The following is a 22316-nucleotide window of genomic DNA, read 5'->3' on the forward strand; positions in this document are numbered from 1 at the left end:
ATGGCAAAAAAATACTGGATTTTTTCCAATTGAGAACCTCTTCCTTTTTGAAGTCGGATTAAAAAAACTAATCTATGAGTGTATTACTAGCATGTACAAATGCGATACATACAAAAAATAGGTTTATTTATTTAAAAAAAAATGATAAAATAATCAGCTAATGTTATTTTTACAATAAAACAAATTAAATCATTGAATCCATACTAAAATAAACGAAAAAAATGAGATTTTTAGATGTTAGTGATAGTGATATTTAAATGTTTCTTTTTTTTGTAAAAACGCAGGTGTTTAAAACTATTTTAATCATCAAATATGGCTATGAAGCCCTAAATCTAAAAAACTTTCAATTATAAAGTTTAAAAAACATAAATATTAAGAGACCACTTACGAACAACTCTTTTATGCAACATCTTAAATATGCATGACAAATCGACACAGTGATTGCAATTTGCGTCTTTGTTTTCGAAGAACCCATAAATTCTAACCGGCACCACTATAGTCACCTTGAGACATAAAATGTTAAGTCTCATTTGCCCAGTAATTTCCCTAGCTACGGCGCCCTTCAGACCGAAACATAGTAATGTTTACAGATTACCCATAATCTAGCCGGAATCCTGTGCAAAGGAGCCGCCCACTGGGTGCGTGCAGTAAGTTGTCACCGGCCGGTACTTTGGATATCGTATAAAGTTTAAATACACTACCTACCTATCTAGTTTATATCTTCATTATGCGCCTTTGCTGTTTCGTTTCTGCTAATTTAATATTACTGTAATAGTGATTCGGATCGAATTTCGAAATTATATATGAGTTGAATAATATAGATAGATAAGTGGCCATATGTGGTTCGAACAAGAAATAATTATTGGGAGCAATGGGATGAGATCGAATTCATACGCCGTTTTCAAAGCTACAGCGAGGGCTATTTTAAGCGAAATTTAAAGCGAAAAAAATCATCCTACCGCAAGGCAAATTTTCTTTCATTAATGACATGATTTTAGAGTAAATAATCTAAAGTATTGTAGTTAATAAAACTTTGGGTATTAATACCCAAAGCTTTATTAATGTAATTAAATAGAGATACAATACGTTGACATAAAAACAAAAACAGTATTGCTACTTTGAAGAAGAGCGCATAGGCGGCCTTATCTCAAAGATGATTTTTTGAAGGCAACCCGAGCAGCAGAACGGTTGAAAATAGTAGGTACCTAAACACTAAAGATTCTGAAGAAGAAATAAATGACAGTGTAAAAGATCAAATATTTTATTCGTATTCCAATTAAAAAATTCATTATTTTTTATTTATTCAAAATAGGATGTGACATCACTTATTGAAAGTCAAAACCCATTCCAAAAAAAATGCCTCAGACCTAAGAAGAATGGGCGCAACAATCTCAGCGGGCTGTTTTTTTCATCAAAAAAATATGTTTACAAAGTAGTTTTGTACAATTAAACTTATTATTTAATAGCATGAGGGCGGTTGAGATAAAATTAAGAAAGTCATTTATGATATATTAACCTTTACCACAAAAATGTATTTTAACAATTCTTTAGAATATCGTAACACATTTGTTTTGTACATTCTGGGATCATATTGTGGACGCATATATATCGCCCAACAAAAGACTTACTAATTCGACTTAACCGAGTAGGCATAACAAGTTTATGTTTGCTCCTTGTGTTAACTATTATTGTTTTTATCCGACACCAAGCATTGTCTACAATAAACCAACTCCTTCTCACGCTGCGATTCTATGCCACTGATTGGACCAGCTAGCGCTCCATAATGATTTCTTCTTACGATACGTACTTCGGTGGTATTTTCATATTTCGCCCGCAATGTCTTGCCATTTCTTGGATAAATACCCGATGTACAGTTGGATTATTTTGCGAATTTGCACCATGTTTCTTATTTTAGTTTATTATTAACTACGTGAAATCATTAAGAAAGTGATTTATGTTATAGTAACCTTTACGACACAAACGTTTTTTAACAATTCTTTTAAATTTCGTAACACATTCGTTTTGTACATTTTCTGGGATCATGTTGTAGAAGCATATCAGACTTACTAACTCGACTTAACCGAATGAACGAAATTAGAATGAATTAAGAAATACCGCCGTGTGAAAAAGGCTAATCGAAGTTTAGTTAATCTGTCCACATTTTCTGTTAGATCTTGCGACAGTATATTAAACCATCGATTATTTTTTATCTTGGATTACGAATCCAAAAACTCCTTTTTATCTTGCGGGCCTACGTGATTAGTCCGGCACTGGTTATATGTCACTTACAGTTGTTTTGTCGTGTCAGGTCCTGGATCAGTTGTCAAGCATAATAGCGAGCTATGTGGTGGTGCCCAACCCTCCCGAAGACCTCCAGGTGGTGCCAGATGTGCCACTGGAGGAGGACAGTAAGCCGGAGCCGGTCACTAACACCGAGAAGAAACCACTGTTCCCAGTTGGCGATGGAGAGAGAACACCTAACCCAAGCGTAAGGCTGATATTTTTTTTTAATGGAAAAGGAGGACAAACGAGCTTACGGGTCACCTGGTGTTAAGTGAGCACAGTTGCTGACATGCTCTTGAAACACCAGAGGAATCAACAGACCGTGGCCGGCCCTTAAGGAAGGTGTACGCGCTTTTTTTAACGGTACCCATGTCGTATCATCCCGGAAACACCGCACAAGGAAGCTCATTCCGCAGCTTTGTAGTACGTGGAAGAAAGCTCCTTGAAAACCGCACTGTGGAGGAATGCACCGCACCATTTGCATTCATTATTTAATACTAAAAATATTTGTTATTATTTAATAATATACAACGAGAGACAAATCAAAGTTTTTAGTAGATCATGTTTCGAAGAACTTGCGTGCTTTGTCTAGTCTTGGACAAAGTACAGACAATTGGGATATTTTAATAATATACTTAGTATCTTCACATACTTATACATAATATAATCATACATTATCAAGATGAGAAGAGTGTCGTAGTAATACAAATGACGAAATAGGGCAGATGTTCTCGAAGCTCTTCAAAGAAATAATTATAACTTATATGTTGGTCAATCAAATAAAATAATATAAAATTTAGCCAAAATAACAATAATAAACATTATCAAACTAAATCAGATTAACAAAAAAACAAAATCATTTTCTGTGAACACCATATATATGATTGTGATATATTCAAATCAAAATCATTTCAAGATAAATGGGCAGAAATACATAAGCATAAACTATGTTCCAATTGCTTAAGGAAAGGACATTCTTTTAATAATTGTTCTTAAGGTCCTTGTAAGATTTGTATGGGGAAACATAATACTTTCTTACATAATTCAGGGTACATAAATGAAGTCAAATCCTACCCTATCCAACACAGTATCTATTGCAAGTTATTCAAGTGATTTCCATAATCATATTCTATTGTCTACAGCTATAATTAAATCAACGAATACAAAGTTAAATCAGTCTGTTCAAGCTCGTGATCTATTAGACTCTGGTAGTCAGTCTACATTTATCACAAATCATTAATGGATCATTTAGCAGTAAATTCTGTAAATCAAGGATTCATTAATATTGTTGGAATCGGAAATAAATGTACATCTCAAATCTTAAATTCTTGCAGGATACAATTAAGTTCATTACACAGCACATTTAATGTTACAATGTCTTGTCTAGTTTTGAAAGAACTAACTCGTAAGATACCTGGAACGGTCTTGGATATCTCCGGGCTTAATATTCCCAAAGACTTTAATCTTACCGGTCCTAATTTTCATCAACCATCGGCTACGAATGTCATAATAGGTGCTGATATTTTCTGGAATATTCTAAGTAGTGAACAAATTCACCTGGGATCTATGAAACCGATACTACAAAACTCAAAATTAGGATGGTTGTTAGCAGGACCTTTACATATGATTTCATCAAACAAAAGTTATTCACTCTAATTGTTCAAGTATAAAAATCACTGATTAACTATTAAAGCAATTTTGGGAACTGGGTAGTTTACTACAACAAAGCAAGTTAACTATATCAGAAATCGAAATAGAAAAACATTTAATTGAAAACATCTATCGTTTAGAATCAGGTAGATTTTGTGTTAGTTTACCACTAAATACATCACCAGATTGTAGGTGATTCATATCATCCGGTAAAAAGAAGGTTTATGCTTTTAGAAAAACGATTCTGGAAGAATCATATTCTTAAATCACAATATAAAAAAATTATTCGGGAATATGCTGATTTAAAACATCAGTATCTAATACTAAAATACCTTCTCCATCATACATTTTCAGTCACCACGCAGTTTTTTTAAAAATAATAGTGAATCTAAAAAGTTTCGAGTAGTTTTTGACGGATCCTTCCCTTTTTCATCGGATTATTCACTCAATGACATTCTGAAACTAGGCCCAAATATACAAAATTCTCTTTTCTCCATTTTACTAAGAATGCGACAGTTTCAGTATCTATTGACTGCTGTATCGAGAAGATGTTTAGACAGGTGTTAATAAATGAAAAGGATCGAAATTTACAATTAATTTTGTGAAGAGAAGAAGAGCATTTACTAATTCAAACATAATGTTTAAATCCTATAACTTACGGAACTGCAAGTGCTAGTTATTTAAGTACACGATGCATTTGGCAGTTAGGTGAAGAATGCGAAGATAATTTAATTAAGACATTTATACGAAATGACTTCTTAGTAGACGATTAAGTATAAAAGGTCTATATAATAATGAATGAGATGAAAATGTTAACATTTATAAGATTTTTCAGAGTGAATTATGTTTTTATGGAGATATTCTGTTACGAGGTACAAAGATTGTAATTACAATTCAAAGCTGCGCACGAAGGCCACCTAGACATAGTGGCAATGAAAGGCAGGCTGAGATCTAAGGTTTGCAAAATGCGATAAAATTATTGCAAAGCTTGTAAGGGTTGTATATTGGTTTCTGCTTCAAACCCTCCAAACCCATTAAAATGATGAGAGTACCTACCGAACCTTGTTTTGACTCCGTAATTGATTTAATGGTACCACTACTACATGGGGAATACATACTACGAGGCATGCCTGTTAAGTTTTGTCTTTTGAAGAAAAAACATAAGTATAACCTTATAGTACTTTTTATTGTTTTTCAAAGTATTCACCACGTAGCTTAATACACTTTTCCATTCGCTCAAACCATTTATCATAACATTTGTTCAACTCTAAAGTGGGGATTTCAAAATGGCTGACTTGAAAGCGTCGACTGCTTCTTCACCGGACTGGAATCATTGACCACGAAGACTTCTTAATTTTAGGTAATGTAAAGAAATCGTGAGGGCTTAGGTCAGGACTGTATGGAGGATAGTCAAGAATTTCTACTTCTTCCTGCTTCAAACACTCAATCGTTTGACGAGCGTTGTGTGAGCTTGCGTTGTCGTGGTACAGGATGATGCGTCGCTTTGAGTTAGATTTTCGAAGTTCTGCGATGACTTGTGGTATACCACTCTGCGTTAACCGTTCTACGATCTTCAAGTGCAATAGTCGCAACATGGCCGGTTTTTCCAACGAACGTGGCCACCATCTTCTTTGAAGTGCTTCGAGCATGAATTACTTTAGTCAGGTGATATCGTAGACGTGATTTGACTCTCCTCGGTTGAACCTTTGCAGAGTTTTCTTACACCATCTGACTCGGGCCGCCTTGTGTTCGTTGGAAAGCAGATGCGGTAGCCAACGGCAAACTAGCTTTCTCACACCAAGCGCTTCATGCAAGATATTATGAATGGTTGTCCCTGAGATGCCTAATAGAGCCTCTATCTCTTGATACGTCAGATGACGATCTTCGAGAATTAGTTGTCTCACAGCAATGATGTTATCTTCAATGAAGGCGGATTTTGGGCGTCCTTCGCGAGATTTGTCACTAACACTAGTATGTCCTCGGTGGAATTCTAAATACCAGCGTTCAAGAGTCCGCAGACATGGGGCTTCATCACTGAACACAGATGCTAGCTCTTCAAAACACGCAAGCACGAACATTTACCTTATAAGGATTTATTTTCGTGCGTAACCCGACAGATCCAGTCTCGATAACTGCAGATAAAAGATATTTTTAGTAGACTTGTTAACCCAGTCTCGATTACTGCAGATAATGGACGGCAGTTTACAATTGAACAGTTCAAGACTTTCAGTACTGAGAGAAACATTGTAATCTTTAATGCGATTCCTTATTGGCCTCAGCAGAATGGCGAAGATAAACGCCTAAACAGGGATACATTAAAACGTCTTAGAATTTCTCAGGTTGAAGACATAGATTGGTAAGAAGCATTGTGAGATTACATGATAATGTAAAATAGTACGCCGCACTCGGTAACAGGAAAGACTTCTGCAGAGTTGTTCTTCCGTCACAAGTTCAGAGGCAAGCTACCAGTGGGAGGCTCCCTTGCACAGGAAGCGGGCTAGATACGGCGCCTATTTCTGCTGTGAAGCAGTAATGTGTAAACATTACTGTGTTTCGGTCTCAAGGGTGCCGTAGGGGCACCCTTGAGAGATGAAGTGAAAATAATGGGCAAATGAGACTTAACATCTTATGTCTCAAGGTGACGAGCGCAATTGAAGTGCTGCTCAGAATTTTTAGGTTTTTCAAGAATCCTGAGCGGCACTGCATTGTTATGGGTAGGGCGTATCAATTACCGTCAGCTGAACGTTCTGCTCGTCTTGTCCCTTATTTTTATGTAAAAAAACCTATGATCCAGGATATGACATATATGGATTATCAAGAAATGAGAGATAGAGACAAACAACAGAAGGGGATAGGGTATACGTCAAGAATATGAAAAGAAGTAATAAATTGAATTCGAATTATGACCTTGCCCCTCATACAGTCGAGTCGAGCAAGGGTGGAGATATAACAGTCCTTAATTAAACGGGCCAACAAGTAAGGCGAAATGTAGTGCATCTTAAAAAATAGAATGTCCATTATGTGTGAGTAAGAGTGGGAGATGCCGGCTAGATTATGGGTACCACAACGGTGCCTATTTCTAGCAGTAATGTGTAAACATTATTATGTTTCGGTCTGAAATAACATCTAATATCTCTCTAAAAACCAGCTCATGTTCCGCCAGTGATACTGGAAGGAGTGGAACTAAAAAGAGTGTCGCAATTCAAATACCTTGGCCATATTTTGATCGAGAATTTGAAGGATTACCTAGACATGGAGAGGGAAAGGAGATCCATTGCGGTCCGATGTAATATGTTGGCTCGCAGGTTCGCACGATGTACATTAAATGTTAGTCACGCTTTTTAAAGAGTTTTGTCATACATTATACACGTGCAGCCTGTGGGTTAAGTATACGCAGAAGACGTAGAATGCTCTCCGAATCCAATACAATAACGCATTCAGGGTGGTGTTGTGGCTCACCCGTCATTGTAGCACATCAGCGATGTTTACGAACGCACAGACAGACGACTTTTATTCAGTCATGCGGAAACGAGTCGCATCGCTCATGCGGGGAGCACCAACAACATGTTGAGTGTGGTTATTGATAACCCTAAGTGCCCCATTCTGAGGCATTGGATAAACACACGTTGCACATAGTTAGTGCCTCAGTATATCGTGGCAAGTATTTAAATTAAATTAAATCAAAATTAAATTGCGTTATATTAATTAAATTGATTAAATTAAATTAAATTATGAAATGTGAAATACTAACATGATTTCTAAGAAATACTAACACTTATGGGCCAACAGTCCGAAAGAAACAGATTTTATTTTATTTTTATTCTTAAAATACAGCGCGAGTTTGTCTCGTAATGGGCTACGCTGAAAACCAGCGCTGTAGCATTTGCATTTGCACACGCTGAGCGGTGTCCATTTTCGCATTATTCTTGATTATGTAATTTTTTTTCACAAGTATTACTTTAATTTCAGCGATATTGTTATGGTGGTTATAAGGTGTTTAAGAAAACTTTGTAAATTAATTTGTGTGATGTGAAATAAAAATATGTTGATTGAAAGTGTGTGCTGCAAACTAGAATTTTACTCTAGGAAACAGGTAAAAGAACTCTTCGAGACTTTCTACCTGATAAATACGAGCGATTCCCGACAACAATTCAAGCAGTTCGGTGTTGCGGCGGTATGCCATCTTTATTTCTATCTACAAATGTAAGCATGAGAATTTTTTTTTAATGATTTTATTAGGATAAATGTATCATATATAAATAAAGGATCATATTTTATTTTAACACTATTATTTTAATTTAAAAAAAACTTTCGTGAGACGTTTTTCCCGTGAGACGAGACGTTACCGCGAACTCAGTACACTCTGATGATGGACCTCTGAATGGTCCGAGACTAGTCCGTACATATACCCAAATATATAAAAAATTGGCAATTGTAGACACTGCCGAAGAATTGAAAATTTAGAACTTCTAAGTATTAAAATTTGAAATATCATAATTTTTTAAAACAATTACATTATTAATTTCGATTTATTTTTAAAATTATTTTCAATAATTTATTAATCAAACAAAAACACTTTTTCACATAATTTAAGATATACACAGCAGCATTAATGTTGCCCAATACGTCAGCTGTACGTAGCTACAGATATACTGCTTCAAGCATTTCATTTACGAGATTTCTCCCATCCAAAAAGTTTCTAACTATATATTTATATTTATTATTAGAAAATGCAGGAATTCTCGTAAACCGTAAAGTAATATTACGTTGGTAACCTATGAATAAACAAAAATAATGTTGATTTTATTGGCAGACGAATTATATAAGATTGTATTATGAATGGTTGAATCTAGATTTCGCATTGCATAATTGCACTCACCTTACATTATATATTCTTGGTTTGCCTACGCCTTTCCCCCCCTTAACAAAATCCTAGCTTACCTTGCCGTTTTAATATAATAAAAATATTTTTTTTATTACAGGACGAACTTGGTGTATACTGCGTTCCCCTACCGGACTTCTTAGCGCTCAACTTTCCTTCCCCGACCCGAGTTCAACAATCCAGCATTATCGTTCACCCGACCAACACAGAGGCGACCCAAACACAGAAGCAAATATCCATCCAGCGCATAGGACGAGACGCTAGACCCTTGCTGGCCTGTGAAATAGCGCGATACCAGCATATGTTCACGAATCGCCAGGAGACCAGACGATCGGAGACGCAGAACTTCGTGCCCGAATCGCGGGAGAATAGGACGAGAACACGCAATACGCGTTCGATACCTTCGACTTCTTCAGAGTTCCGGGCCATACCGTGGTCTGAACGGCGGCTGCAGGTGGACCAGGATTATGTGCTACGGTTCCCGGATATAAGGAATAGCAGGATAATGAACCCTGCGCCCGTGCATTCGGTGAACCCTGAAGCAGTGGTGAACAATCCCAGACCACCTACAGACAGCTCTGATGTCGAATACTGATTTGCCAAATTTGACCGATAGTGGCTATTGGCCATATTTTGTGTATGTTGGAGTTTTAGAATAATGTTTTGATAAAATAAGTGTACAAACATGACATGTTGGAGATATTTACCTTAGATCATTTACACGTCTAGATATACTATGACAGCTGTGAGAATGTCGAAAAAATTGAGGTTGGCAGTTAACCTCTATTTTGACCAACACACTAACAAAAAGTGACATACAAATCGCGAGTGTAAAACGTAGCTTGTCACGCACACCAAAGTAAATAACCCTGGCCTGTTTTCATCGGTTGTTTAGCAAGAGGCTCAGTCTAAACGTATTAATTATCTAAGATATTTACATTCAATATATTGCCTTTCCATTTAACTTTTAACATTAAGTATTGCTGCTGTAATAGCTAATAATAATTTCGAAAGAATTCTCATAGATGGAGCTAACAACTCTAATATTTAAATTCTTTTTGAGGTCATATATGATGGTAAGTAAATATGTACATTTAAATTTATGTATAACCGAAAGAAATATCCCGAGTACACGCACTTTTCAGTATCACAAGCTCACTCTAAACCGAATTTAAACAATCGTAGTAATTTACTTGAAATAACATTGCATCGGCTAAATCAATGGTTTGACCATAAACTAAGAATATTCTAGGATATTGCATTGACGACCTGACAACCTCCTAATGAGTCACCAGTTTTGCTATAACGCATGACCGGTCTTGGCCCTATGATACCTAACCTACGACCTGATATTCCTATAATACTTGACCAGTTGTTTGCATCGGCACAATCTATAGTTTGACCATTGTCTTGGAATGTTCTAGAATCTACCGTACCTATAGACGACCTGACAATCCTATAAGGCTTGACCAGATTTTGCATCGGCAGAATCTATAGTTTGACCATTGTCTTCGAATATTCTGGAATCTACCGTATAGACGACCTGATATTCCTATACGGCTTGACCAGATTTTTGCATTGGCATAATCTATAGTTTGACCATTGTCTTGGAATATTGTAGAATCTACCATGTAGACGACCTGACAGTTCTATAATGCTTGACCAGTTTTTTGTTTCGGCACAATCTATAGTTTGACCATTGTCTTGGAATATTCTAGAATCTACCGTATAGAAGACCTGACAGCCCGATACTGCGTGACCACTTGTCAACTAAAATCGGTTAGAGCAACAAAAGATTCGCTCACCTTTTCTATCTTGCTGTATCTCCGTTACAGACTCTATCAGTGGGAGGCTTCTTTGCACAGAATTCCACCACAACTGCGCCTATTTCTGCCGTGAAGCAATAATATGTAAGCATTATTGTGATTCAGTCTGAAGGGCGCCGTAGCTAGTGAAATTACTGGGCAAATGAGGCTTAACATCTTATGTCTCAAGGTGTCGAGGGCAATTGTAGTGCCGCTTAGAATTTTTGGGTTTTCATGAATCCTGAGCGTATTGTAATGAGCAGGACGTATTAATTACCAGCTGAATGTCCTGCTCGTCTCGTCTTGTGATAAATACAGTAGAAGACACACAATGAGCCATAACTTACTCAATAAACATTTCGCCGAATTTCACCTACGCACGACACGCCACAAGTTACGATATCATCCCCACCAACTGGATGTGTGGCGGTCCTCCACAGTGCGGTTTTCAAGGAGCTTTCTTCCTCGTACCACGAAGCTGTGGAATGAGCTTCCTTGTGCGGTGTTTCCGGGATGATACGACATGGGTACCTTCAAGAAAAGCGCGTACACCTTCTTTAAAGGCCGGCAACGCTCTTGTGATTCCTCTGGTGTTGCAGGAGAGTGTGGGCGGCGGTGATCACTTAACACCAGGTGACCCGTACGCTCGTTTGTCCTAATATTCCATAAAAAAAAACTACGATTGTAATTATTATGACGGGTACTCACGATATATATTTTATTAATTTGATGCCGATATTTCGATCCATTTGCATGAATCGTGGTCACAACGGAACTGCAGAGGCGGCGAGAAACACTTGACACATTGACACTTGACACTAATAGCACATCAAACTGTCGGCTTGGCGCCTAGTTCGTTTTGGTCTTTCATTCCCTAATTCACGACACACACTACTGACGACGTCCATACTTTCGACCACGGGATTCCATATTTGCGCTAGCCTAAAACCATCCTCCGTAATAAAATTGTTAGGGTGCTTTTTAATTTCTGTAGCTTCTCTAACAAGCCGTGGGATGTATTGGCGTTTAACGGCTTTAACAAGTGTATCACATAGGCGCACCGCAACGGTGGACCGGCAAGTGGCATATCTACCATATTTCATGTATGTCACTGATAAAATAGGTAGGAATACTTAGGAGGAAGTATGACATAAAAAAAATATTTCAACGATAAAAACATAGCGATTATTTTCTATGATTTGATTATACTATTTTGATCAATATTCACAGTCAGACAGAGATTTGGTTTGTAATATAATGTAAATAATAATATATAAGTAATAAGCTATATTTTTAAATAATTCTAATGCTAATTAATTATAAGAAAATAGTATATAGTGTTCATTTTATATTGTGTTTTTTTTATTATTTTAGGTTTTATATGTATTATTTTTAATTCCTTATTTTATCTGCTATTAATTTTTGTAATGAATTTGTACTGTTTTGACTTCGATATAATATAAGACCAAGTTTGAATCAGACAGAGATTTAAGCACGTATTTGGAAGAAAATGTAGTCTGGTGCAAATCCTTTTTTTTTTGATAATTCGTCCCTAAGAAACCTTCAAGGAATATCGATTATACTGTTACGTTACGGAAAATAACAGTATCATAACGCAAATAACTTTAATCTACACCCATGCTTTAAATCCTCTATTAAAGATTCTAAAACAGCTTATTGGCTTGAGAATAGGTCTCTGTTTTAGGGGCATGAGAGGTGGTACTGCTGCAGTATCTTCTGATTGTGAACTTGTCATATTTCGGTTTCTTTTTAAACTTAGCACTTTGAATAATTCTTCACTATCATCAAATGAGTGTTTGTAGTATAATACTCCTGAATTAATTCTTCATTGTATCCATTTTATTTGATTCCAAACGACCTTTTCTTTCACTGAATTTATCTTTCTGTGTGATTATATACGTAATTGTAAAGTTAGCAGTTTTTGGAAGTTGTAGAACTGACTGTTGCATTTCTTCAACATTTATTTTTGGGTTCCTATTGACTGTTCTGATTAGGTTTGCCCCGTCTTTTGGTAATTCTATTTTCACTGTAGTTTTTTTTAGATTTTTCTATAGAAGCATATATATTGTCTGCTTCCATATGTGTATGGCCTGGTTCTAAAAACTTATGGTTTATAATGCTTCCGAGTTGATAGTTTTCTATAAAATACATGATCATAATAGCAACATCAATATTTCGATTCTGTCCTGGGCAGCTGTCACTATACATGTTATTTTCTTCTGGGTTATTAGGCAGGGTATTCAGATACAAGAAGCTCAACCAGCAATTGTTTCATCCCATAATAAACAATATGCATCAGCTGATGATTGTGATACTCTACAAATTGTTAATTTCGGGGTTCATAATTGGACGGAATTCCAGAAAAACGTTCCAAACCACAATCATGTCGAAATTTAGTTAAGAACACAAAACTGGTCACGTGATTCATATCAACGGACTGACAAAAAATTGCAGCCCTACTGTCACTCTTTAAATGACATCATGACTTACGGCCGTTCGCATTATTCAGTTTATCTCTTACTTGAGATAAAAATCGTAACTATCGTTGACTTTTCTGTCCCAATAAACTTATCGACGGTTACTCAAGGTGAGTTAACGTCGATAGTCCGTACACGCTGTCAGTCAATGGGACGACGTATAGCTTACCAGCGATAGATGTTTGTATGGAAATTTCAATTAACGCGTCCCAATAAGGCGATAAGAATGACTTATCGGGTATATTGGGACAGCTTCAGATTATTGACAGCTAATTACTGACAGTAGAAGTTAGTAATTTATCTCTATCTGTAGATAGTATATTGGGAACGGACGTTAGTAGCCCAACCCACATGTATGGAATACACTTATATTTTATACTTTAAAATCGAATTCCTTAAAGTGTGATGTTTGTGGCTTGGAACGTTTTTCAGGAACGTCCAATTGTGGCTTGTAAAAACTGAACCCTGCTGTTGAATAAGGTATTGGAAGACACTTCTGTAAGTCAAAAGACTGTTATAACTTTGTCATTTAATTTAGCTTATTCACTGTCTCTTCTTTTCTCAGCATATGAAGGCTAATACAGCTTTTCATGTTCATATCTTTCTGCCTCAATTTATTGTTTCTTTTCTAAGTTAGGCTCCACTTCCAATTGCAATTTAAATTTGTCATATTTTCCACAAGTGTAATTTTTCGGTTTTTTAAATGTCAAGTTAAACTCTTCCACAAAAACTTTCCTGTAGTAGCTCTCTTTAACGGGGGTTTGTCCATTTTTGTCCATTAGAAAGATCACCATTTAAATATTTTTTTTGGGTATGAGACCTAGAATAGTGGCTTTCATAAGTTGGAAACATTTTAATATGCTCTTTTACTTCAGCCTTACTGGCCTCGCTAATTCTTTTCAATTTTTGGTGCCTTCCTCGCTGATGTTCAGAAAGTATTTCTAACTCTGAGTTCCTTTTTTTCTCAACAATTACTCTTACTTTTTTCAATGACAATGATAATGTACTAAGGAACATAGTTTGACATACTTTAGTTCTACTTCACTTTCCTCTTTCGAAGTATTTTCGGGTCCATTGGCGTCTACTCAACCCATTGACAACTTTAGTCGACTTGGACTTGGAAATACTTCAATCAAGCTTGCTATATACTGTGATTGACTTTCTGCAGTGAAATCATAGAACTCGTCAATTATCTTTTTTCTCAGGTATTCAGGAAACTTCTTAGCAAATTTTTTCTTGCAATTGCAGGAAGGCCTAAGTATTTTAGCCGGTTTTAAGGTGTATTTGCATGATTTATAGCTTCTGCTATGAGTCCTTTGTAACATTTCTTGTCCAGAATTTAGGATTCCTTTTTCTTCTTCTACTCAATTGATTTGGACTCTCAGGAACAGCAAGAGCAGAGATATTATTTCAGACATTATTCAAATGTGAAGACAAAATTTTAGTACTGGCAGCTGGTTGAAAATATGACCAAAGTTATTTTAAAATAATTTTAAAGTTATCTTTGGTCTTTTAAATATTATTGTAAAAATATAACTGACTAAGGCCCTTCCCAATGTTCAGTCTATCTCTTACTTGAGATAAAATCGTAACTATACTTTTGAAAGAGTTTCTTAGCCGAAAAAATATCATACTTTTACAATAAACTGGCATTACAATCTTGTTTCATACAAAAACGTACTTTGCCCCTCATAGCACCATACCACAGATATATTTATAGATTTGGAAAAATATCCCAAGTATACATATAGACAAGTATATAAGCGACTAGCTGTTGCCCGTGACTTCGTCTGCATATACATTGTAACCTTAGATTAAGGATTGATCTCCGCTGCGCTCCAAATAGATACCGTACTACCTAAGAACAATAGCTTTTTTATTACGGCATTTTTATACTGAAGTGTGTATTGTCTATTTGTAAAGATGCTTGTGTGCGTGGCATCTTGACACTCAATGGCATCTTTCTAATTTTGTAACTTATATACGCTTCGTGTTAATTTACATTGAAATTATTTATTTATTTCAGGGAATATTATTAAAAATTAATAAGATACTTACTGATGTTATGTGATCCCAGTATCTTTCTCATATCTTGTAGTATTATTATTACAAAGTTTTACTACGCAACCCGGCATTTTAGTTTCAATTATTAGCAAAGTTTAACAGAACATGTGACACGTCAACGTCACACATTGTTCGTGATTGGCTCGAGTATGCCCACTTAGGCGTAGTATTAGTTGTCGCAATTTGCGAACATGCCTGCGGTATCTAGTTGGAGCGCAGCGGAGGCCAATCCTTAATCTAAGGGAAGAGTCATTTTATTTAATAATTTGGAAAAGAATTTGAAAAATATTCAAGTATACATATAGATAAGTATATAAGAGACTAGCTAGCTGTTGCCCGCGACTTCATCCGCATATACATTGTATCCAAATTAGTTGATATTCTAATTTAAAAAACAATAATAACTGTCATCGTTAAGGCAGCGTTTATAAGAAACGTTTTCGATCTTACGTTTTTTTCTCCGACTTTGTCTCTGACAAATCTACTGACTACCACAAAAAAATCTTTTTCGAAAAAAAAAAGTCTTAACAGAATTTTCATAATGGATTCAGTAGATCCAGGGATTACCCCCAACCTGACAAACTTTACCTCTTAATATTTGTATGGATAAACACTCTTCCTTGCGCGGTTTTTCCAGGACCATAAGACATGGGTACTTTCTGAAAAGGGCGTTTTTCTTCGTAATTGGCCGTTAATGCTCCTGTGATTCCTCAGCTAGGTATTGAAGGAAAATGTAGGCGATGGTGATCACTTAAAATTAGGTGACCATTACTTTCGTTTGTTCTATTCCTAAAAAAAGGCTATGGTTGTATTTGATTATACTTCAGACATTTACCTCCCCCATATATTCTTTTCGCATACATTCGCCAAAGCAATATATTTAAATTGGCTTTTTTAATCATTGCGCTAAGATTTTATTCAGCATGGCATTTTAAAGAAAATTAGCTTCAGCCGAGATATAAATTAAAAAAAATATATGGAGGCACCATTAAGCCTCATCATATCAGCCAGAAGACGTTCACTGCTGGACGAAGGTCAAAAGGTCAAAGTACAATTTCACTATTTTCTTAATTATTATCTTCCGTTGTTCTTCTGTTGCTGGCGTCTACGCCGCAGTAGACATATGTAACAGTATGGAAACTAAGCCTTGTTTACAAAATACTTACCTACACGTGCCTACAATCCATTGAAGCAATAGGGTTGTCATGTTATTTTTCTAACCGACTTGAAAAAAGGAACTCAATTCGACTGTATTTTTGGAACCAAGTTTCATAAGGGGCGTTGCGGAGTGTAAAAAAAAGTCTATATATGATGGCAAATAATAGCGTGACACTCGTCTTAACGCGACACTCGCAACTGCAAGACCGCGAAAACAGCTTAGGGGCCAACTCGATGCGCATGTTTGTCCACACTGTTACATGTGTCGGTCCACATTTCATGTTATGTTTCACCAATGTGTACGCACCATTACGCAGCTGTGTTAATATATCATTGTCTTGTATTTGGTTTTATTATTTACTCCAATGTTTTGAGGGGTTTTTGTAAACTTAATTTTTATTATTTTTAGCGAATTTAGTTACGACACAAATAGTTTTGTATTGATTTGATGGGAATTAACCGCCGAATTGTTTTGTTAAATATTTGTTTTGATATGTTATTGTAAGTAGAACAATTTCGTTGTATTATGTATCCGTATTGAATAAAATATTTTTAAAGAGAGATTGTTTTTATTTTAAACAACTGTAACACCTGAATTCGTCTGAAGTAATTTTGTTAAAATAATGGGACGTTATATACTGAGTCAATTTTTTCCTAGATCCTAAGCACGGCGCATTTTTTTTCTAAAGCTTCTAGAATATCGTATAAAATTATGGCATTTATTTTCTCAAAATTGACCCCTTTAGAATTATTTTTGATGTCATTTCTAATATATTAGATACTATTAGCGCTTCGGAAACAAACAGCGCACTGAGAGAGAAGAAGCGGCGTAAGAAACTCTCGCAGATTTTGTTTTTGCGCTCTTTTTAATCATATATACAATATTGTACTGTCATTGCTATTGCTATAAAATAATCATAATCTAGTCCCAGCTTGTCCAACCACAGGATATTCAGCTGTGGAGTAATAGTATTTACAACGGAGCCATTTTTTTATAAAACATTTAAATTTATTTATAGATAATGCCTGAACTTTATTGTAAAAGTGTATATTTGTATCTTATGCTATCTATCTTAAATATGCAACCTCAAAATGTTAATAGCTCCCTGTTTTGCCTCAATTGAGGTACACCTCATTACACATACAGAGGACAATCCGACAGACAGGCTGACACAGGAGTCCCGGATTAGAATGTTTCAGGGTTTTTTCACTTGGACGTACTGAACTCTTAAACACAGATAGATATTATGTACCTATATGTAATAATGCATACCAAATTAAAAATTCGTAATAAGTACAATAATTTCTACGTCTAGATAGACTGCGACAGCTGTGAATACGTCAAAACAAAATTGCGGCGATCTATTAACCTCTATTCACAACAACGTACGCACACTAAAATAAAGTGACATACAGATCGCGAGTGTTTAACGTAAGTTGTCACTTACACTAAAGTAATAAACCTGGCTCTATCTAGGCGTATAAATGATCTAATTACAATAATTATGAATTCGATCTCAGCAAACACCGGCCTGCCCACATTCTAGGGCTCTACAAAGCGCAGGTCCACACATGCAGTATAGCTGTCACCTCTGGTCTGGCGCACCCGATCCATTTGACCGTGTGCAACGCAGAGCAGCTCGAATTGTCGGGAACCCAGTGCTCTGTGAACGGCTGTTGGCGTAGAGACGTCGCTTCATTGTGTGTCTTCTACCGCATTTATCACTGGGAGTGTTCCGAAGACCTGTTTCCTGCCGCCGAATTCTACCTTCGAACGACACGCCACAAATTAGGATATCATCCCCACTATGTGGATGTGTGGCGGTCCTCCACAGTGCGGTTTTCAAGGAGCTTTCTTCCACGTACTACAAAGCTTTAGAATGAGCTTGTTTGTGCGGTCTTTCGGGGACGATACGACATGGGTACCTTAAAAAAAGCGCGTACACCTTCCTTAAAGGCCGGCAACGCTCCAGGAATCACAGTTCCTCTGGTGTTGCAAGAGAATCTGGTCAAGTCTTACACACTTTATAAGAAACACCATTGTCAAATTGACATATTTTGCAATGTTATTATATATTCAATCACTTATATTATGGATTTCAACAACATTACGACTCCAACTACATACCGTACCTACTACCTAAGCTATAGCATTCTTAACCGACTTCAAAAAGGAGGAGGTTATCAATTCAATCAGTATTTTTTTTATGTATGTACACCGATTACTCTGAGATTTATGATCCGATTTACGTAATTCTTTTTAATTTCTTTTGTTTGATGCAAAATAGATGCCATTTGGTCCCGTAAAAATTTTAAATAGTTTTCATTTTATTAACATTTATATGAAAATTTTCGTCTACTTGGATGATATAATTGTTTTATGTGTACGCCTTTTTTTGGAGTTTTCATTCAGGTTGATTATATATTATTATTAACTGACAAACGTAAATTTATTTTTTTATGACGGCAACTTTATATTGTAGTGTGTATAGGCTATTTAAAGTTTGTGAGTGTGGCATCTTGACACTCAATGGCATCTTTTAATTTACTACGCAACCCGGCATTTTAGTTTCAATTAGCAAAGTTTAACAGAACATGTGGCACGTCAACGCAGCATGTGGCAGCGATCCTATGATTCCTCTGGAGTTGATTGTGCTGAGCCAAGAAAATGTGGGCGGCGGTTTGTCACTTACCACCAGGTGACTCCTACGCTAATTATCTCCTTTTCCACGAAAAAAATAATATACTTTTTAAATATGCTGTTGAAAAGTATTAAAAAGCATGTAAATTTATGACATTACTAGTGGACCCGACAAAAGTTGTCCTGTACACACGTCTTAATTTTGAAAAATCGGTCCAGGTGTTAGGAGGAGTTCACTAACATACACATGAGCAGGAGAATTATATAATATGGACGGAATTGAAAATCTAAACCAATCTCAAATTCACTGAAACAAACAAAAAGTCATCAAAATCGGTCCAGCCGCTTAGGAGGTAGTTTAATTATGAATCTAAACCATTCTCGAATCCACCTGAAGACACACACCAATCTCAAATTCACTGGAACACACAAAAATATCATCAAAATCGTTCCAGCCGTCTAGGAGGAGTTCAGTTACATACACACGCACACAAGAAATCTATGTATTGAGATATTTGTAAAAAAGATATACATAAAGTACGATTCCGCGGGTGTTATGAGTTATTAAAGCGTTTAACTTTTGCCTACAAACTTCACCCCTGTAGGAAACGTTTACATTCATCTCTTATTGAACAAAGTACTACATTTTTTAAATGAAAATAAGGGACGATTAATACGTGCTACCCATTACAATGCAGTACCGCTAACGACTCTTGAAAAACCCAAAAATTCTGAGCGGCACTACAATTGCGCTCGTCACTTTGAGACATAAGATGTTAAGTCTCATTTGCCCAGTAATTTCACTAGCTACGGCGCCTTTCAGACCGAAACACAGTAACGTTTACACATTACTGCTTCACGGCGGTTGTGGTACCCATATGAACATATCAACCTCTGTAATAAATAAGTAATCTAATATTTTACAACTACAACTTTCTGGAAACAAATAAGAAAAGTTTACGTTGCTGTTTTCACAAAACGTCAAAGCTTTTTCATTGTAAATTGAAAAATGTTTCAACTACGGCGGGCAGCAATTTTTCAGTGTCAGGGCATACCATTCTCCCGTCAGTCGTAACCCCGCTTTAAATGAAAACTAATTTCAATATTAATATTTCGTTCCGGTGAGAAACTATGGACATAATTCATGTTGTTTACAGAACAGTTTAACAAGACCTCACACTGAAAGGAACGGATTAAATATAAGCCGATATTAAATATTACTTTTTAATTACAAATAATTTATACACAGGACATAAGTTGTTACAAATAAAATACATCTGCAAAACTGCATCAACTCGTGAACGGGTGCTTCTTGTGGGGCCAGGTCGACCTGTTATAGTTAATAAGTCATTGTATTTGTTGAATTCAATTACTAATAATTATGAAAGTAATCACGACTATTATGCTCACGAAGCATCCTTACAAAAATAATGAATTCAAGCTCTAAAGGTTGATGTATCCAATAAAAGACAATTTATATTTAAATACAGTTTATTAAATTTCTTAAACTGACCATAATTTGTACACTATATTTGTATGGGGTTCAGATCTGGGCTAAGCTAGGGCAAGAATTCAGTTCTTGCTCAAGCCCTGCCCATTGCAGTGCTTATGCGCGAACTTTGCCAATTAAAAAATGGAATACTTCCTTAACTACATTCTTCAATTTTTTTTCAATCAGTAAGCATTTTGTTCGAGTCACTCTCTTTAACCGTAACGGACCGTAAGGATAAATTTAGGCATGAGAACATGCCCTAAGTTTATAGTTTATTTTTTATTTACATAGTATTTATGACGTAGGCATTGAATATATTAGGTAGACCTACTTACCAGTGGGAGGCTCTTTTGCACTCGATGCCGGCTATATTATGGGGACCCCAAAGGCGCCTTTTTATGCCGTGAAGCAGTAATGTGTAAGCATTGTAGTGTTTCAGTCTGAAGAGCGCTGTAGCTAGTGAAATTACTGGTCAAATTAGACTTAACATCTAATGTCTCAAGTTGACAAACGCAATTGTAGAGCAAGCAGCTCAGAACTTTTAGGTTTTTGAAGAATCCTCAGCAGCACTGCATTGTAATGGGCAGGGTGCATCAATTACCATCAGCTGAACCTCCTGCTCGTCTCGTCCCTTATTTTCATATAAAAAACCTCAAACGCCATACCGTGAAAAAAAAAATCAATATTTTTGAAATTTATACTGAAGCTAGCATTCTTTACAAAACAAATAATATCAGGAAGCAGGTATGTAAAGATGTTATGAATAATTTATGAGCTGATGACATCAGATGATATATCTGGCCCGGCTTGTGCCCGCGACACGCCTTGCAATCCTCGTGCGTTACTTAAATATACATGGTACTACAGGGTGTTCTGAAATATATACATACTAGCAGACTGACCCGACAGACGTTGTACTGTACATAATAAATAAAATACTGTTTTTTATGTATTTGTCAATAATTTTTCATAACATCAAGAATTATTTCATAACATATGCTCCTTGTTGTTATAATGAAATTGTTTCACAGTAGAACTGTCAAACCGTGCGTCAATAAATTCTCGCAAAGAAAATATGTCCATACAAAACAAATATTGGAAATAAAAATAATTATGGGTCCCAAATCAAAATAAAAACTATCCAATCCCTCAAGTTGGACTAAACTGCTCTCCATGAAGCAATCACCATTTAAATCCGGTCATTAGTTTAGAAGTCCATCGCGGACAAACAACGTGTCACGTAATTTATATTTATTAAGATTTAGATTTAATATAAACTTTTACATTCTTGTGAGCGTTTAGTATGGGAAAAGTATGAACTCGCGTTATTGACATGCTAAAGAGCATAAAGTATGATACTTTTAGGAAATCTTTCATATAATTCAAAATATTGAAAGAAATAAATAAAAACATACAAATACATGACTAAATCACTTTAAAGAACAATTCGTTACAACTCTACATTTCATATTTTTAACTGCCCGCTAAGAAAAATGAAAATTTTCAAAAAGGTGGGTAGTTATTAGTTTTACCCCGTTTTTCGAAATTCGAGTTTTCATCAGATCACGATGTTTTAAGACTCTGACTATTCCCGCGACGGTGTCCGTACGTCTGTATGTATATGTGTGTGTGTATGGATGTATGTAAACCTCTTATAACTATCGAACAGCTCGACCGATTTCCTAGCGGTTGGGCAATTCGAAAGGGCTTGACCACGCTTAGATTTCAAATACAATTCGAACAGATTCGGACCGGTAGATTTTAAAATTATAAATTACCTAAGTTTATGTGCATAGAATAGAAAGTTAAGAATGCATTGAGACGTTACAGGAAAATTTTACAA

General features: G+C 35.9%; 1 protein-coding gene across 2 annotated transcripts in view; it reads left to right on the top strand.

Annotated features, from left to right (window-relative positions):
* Positions 1–16901, top strand: part of LOC126971759 (serine/threonine-protein kinase 40-like) — a 38953-nt gene extending 22052 nt beyond the window's left edge. For both annotated transcript variants that reach the window (XM_050818156.1, XM_050818164.1), the window contains 2 exons: positions 2309–2488; positions 8916–16901. In XM_050818156.1, coding sequence (XP_050674113.1) covers positions 2309–2488; positions 8916–9410 — 675 coding nt within the window. In that variant the 3' untranslated portion in view covers positions 9411–16901. The remainder of the gene's footprint in view (positions 1–2308; positions 2489–8915) is intronic.
* Positions 16902–22316: the final 5415 nt, after the last annotated feature.

The sequence above is a fragment of the Leptidea sinapis genome, chromosome 2 (genome assembly GCF_905404315.1).
Source record: "Leptidea sinapis chromosome 2, ilLepSina1.1, whole genome shotgun sequence".
Lineage (NCBI taxonomy): Eukaryota > Metazoa > Arthropoda > Insecta > Lepidoptera > Pieridae > Leptidea > Leptidea sinapis.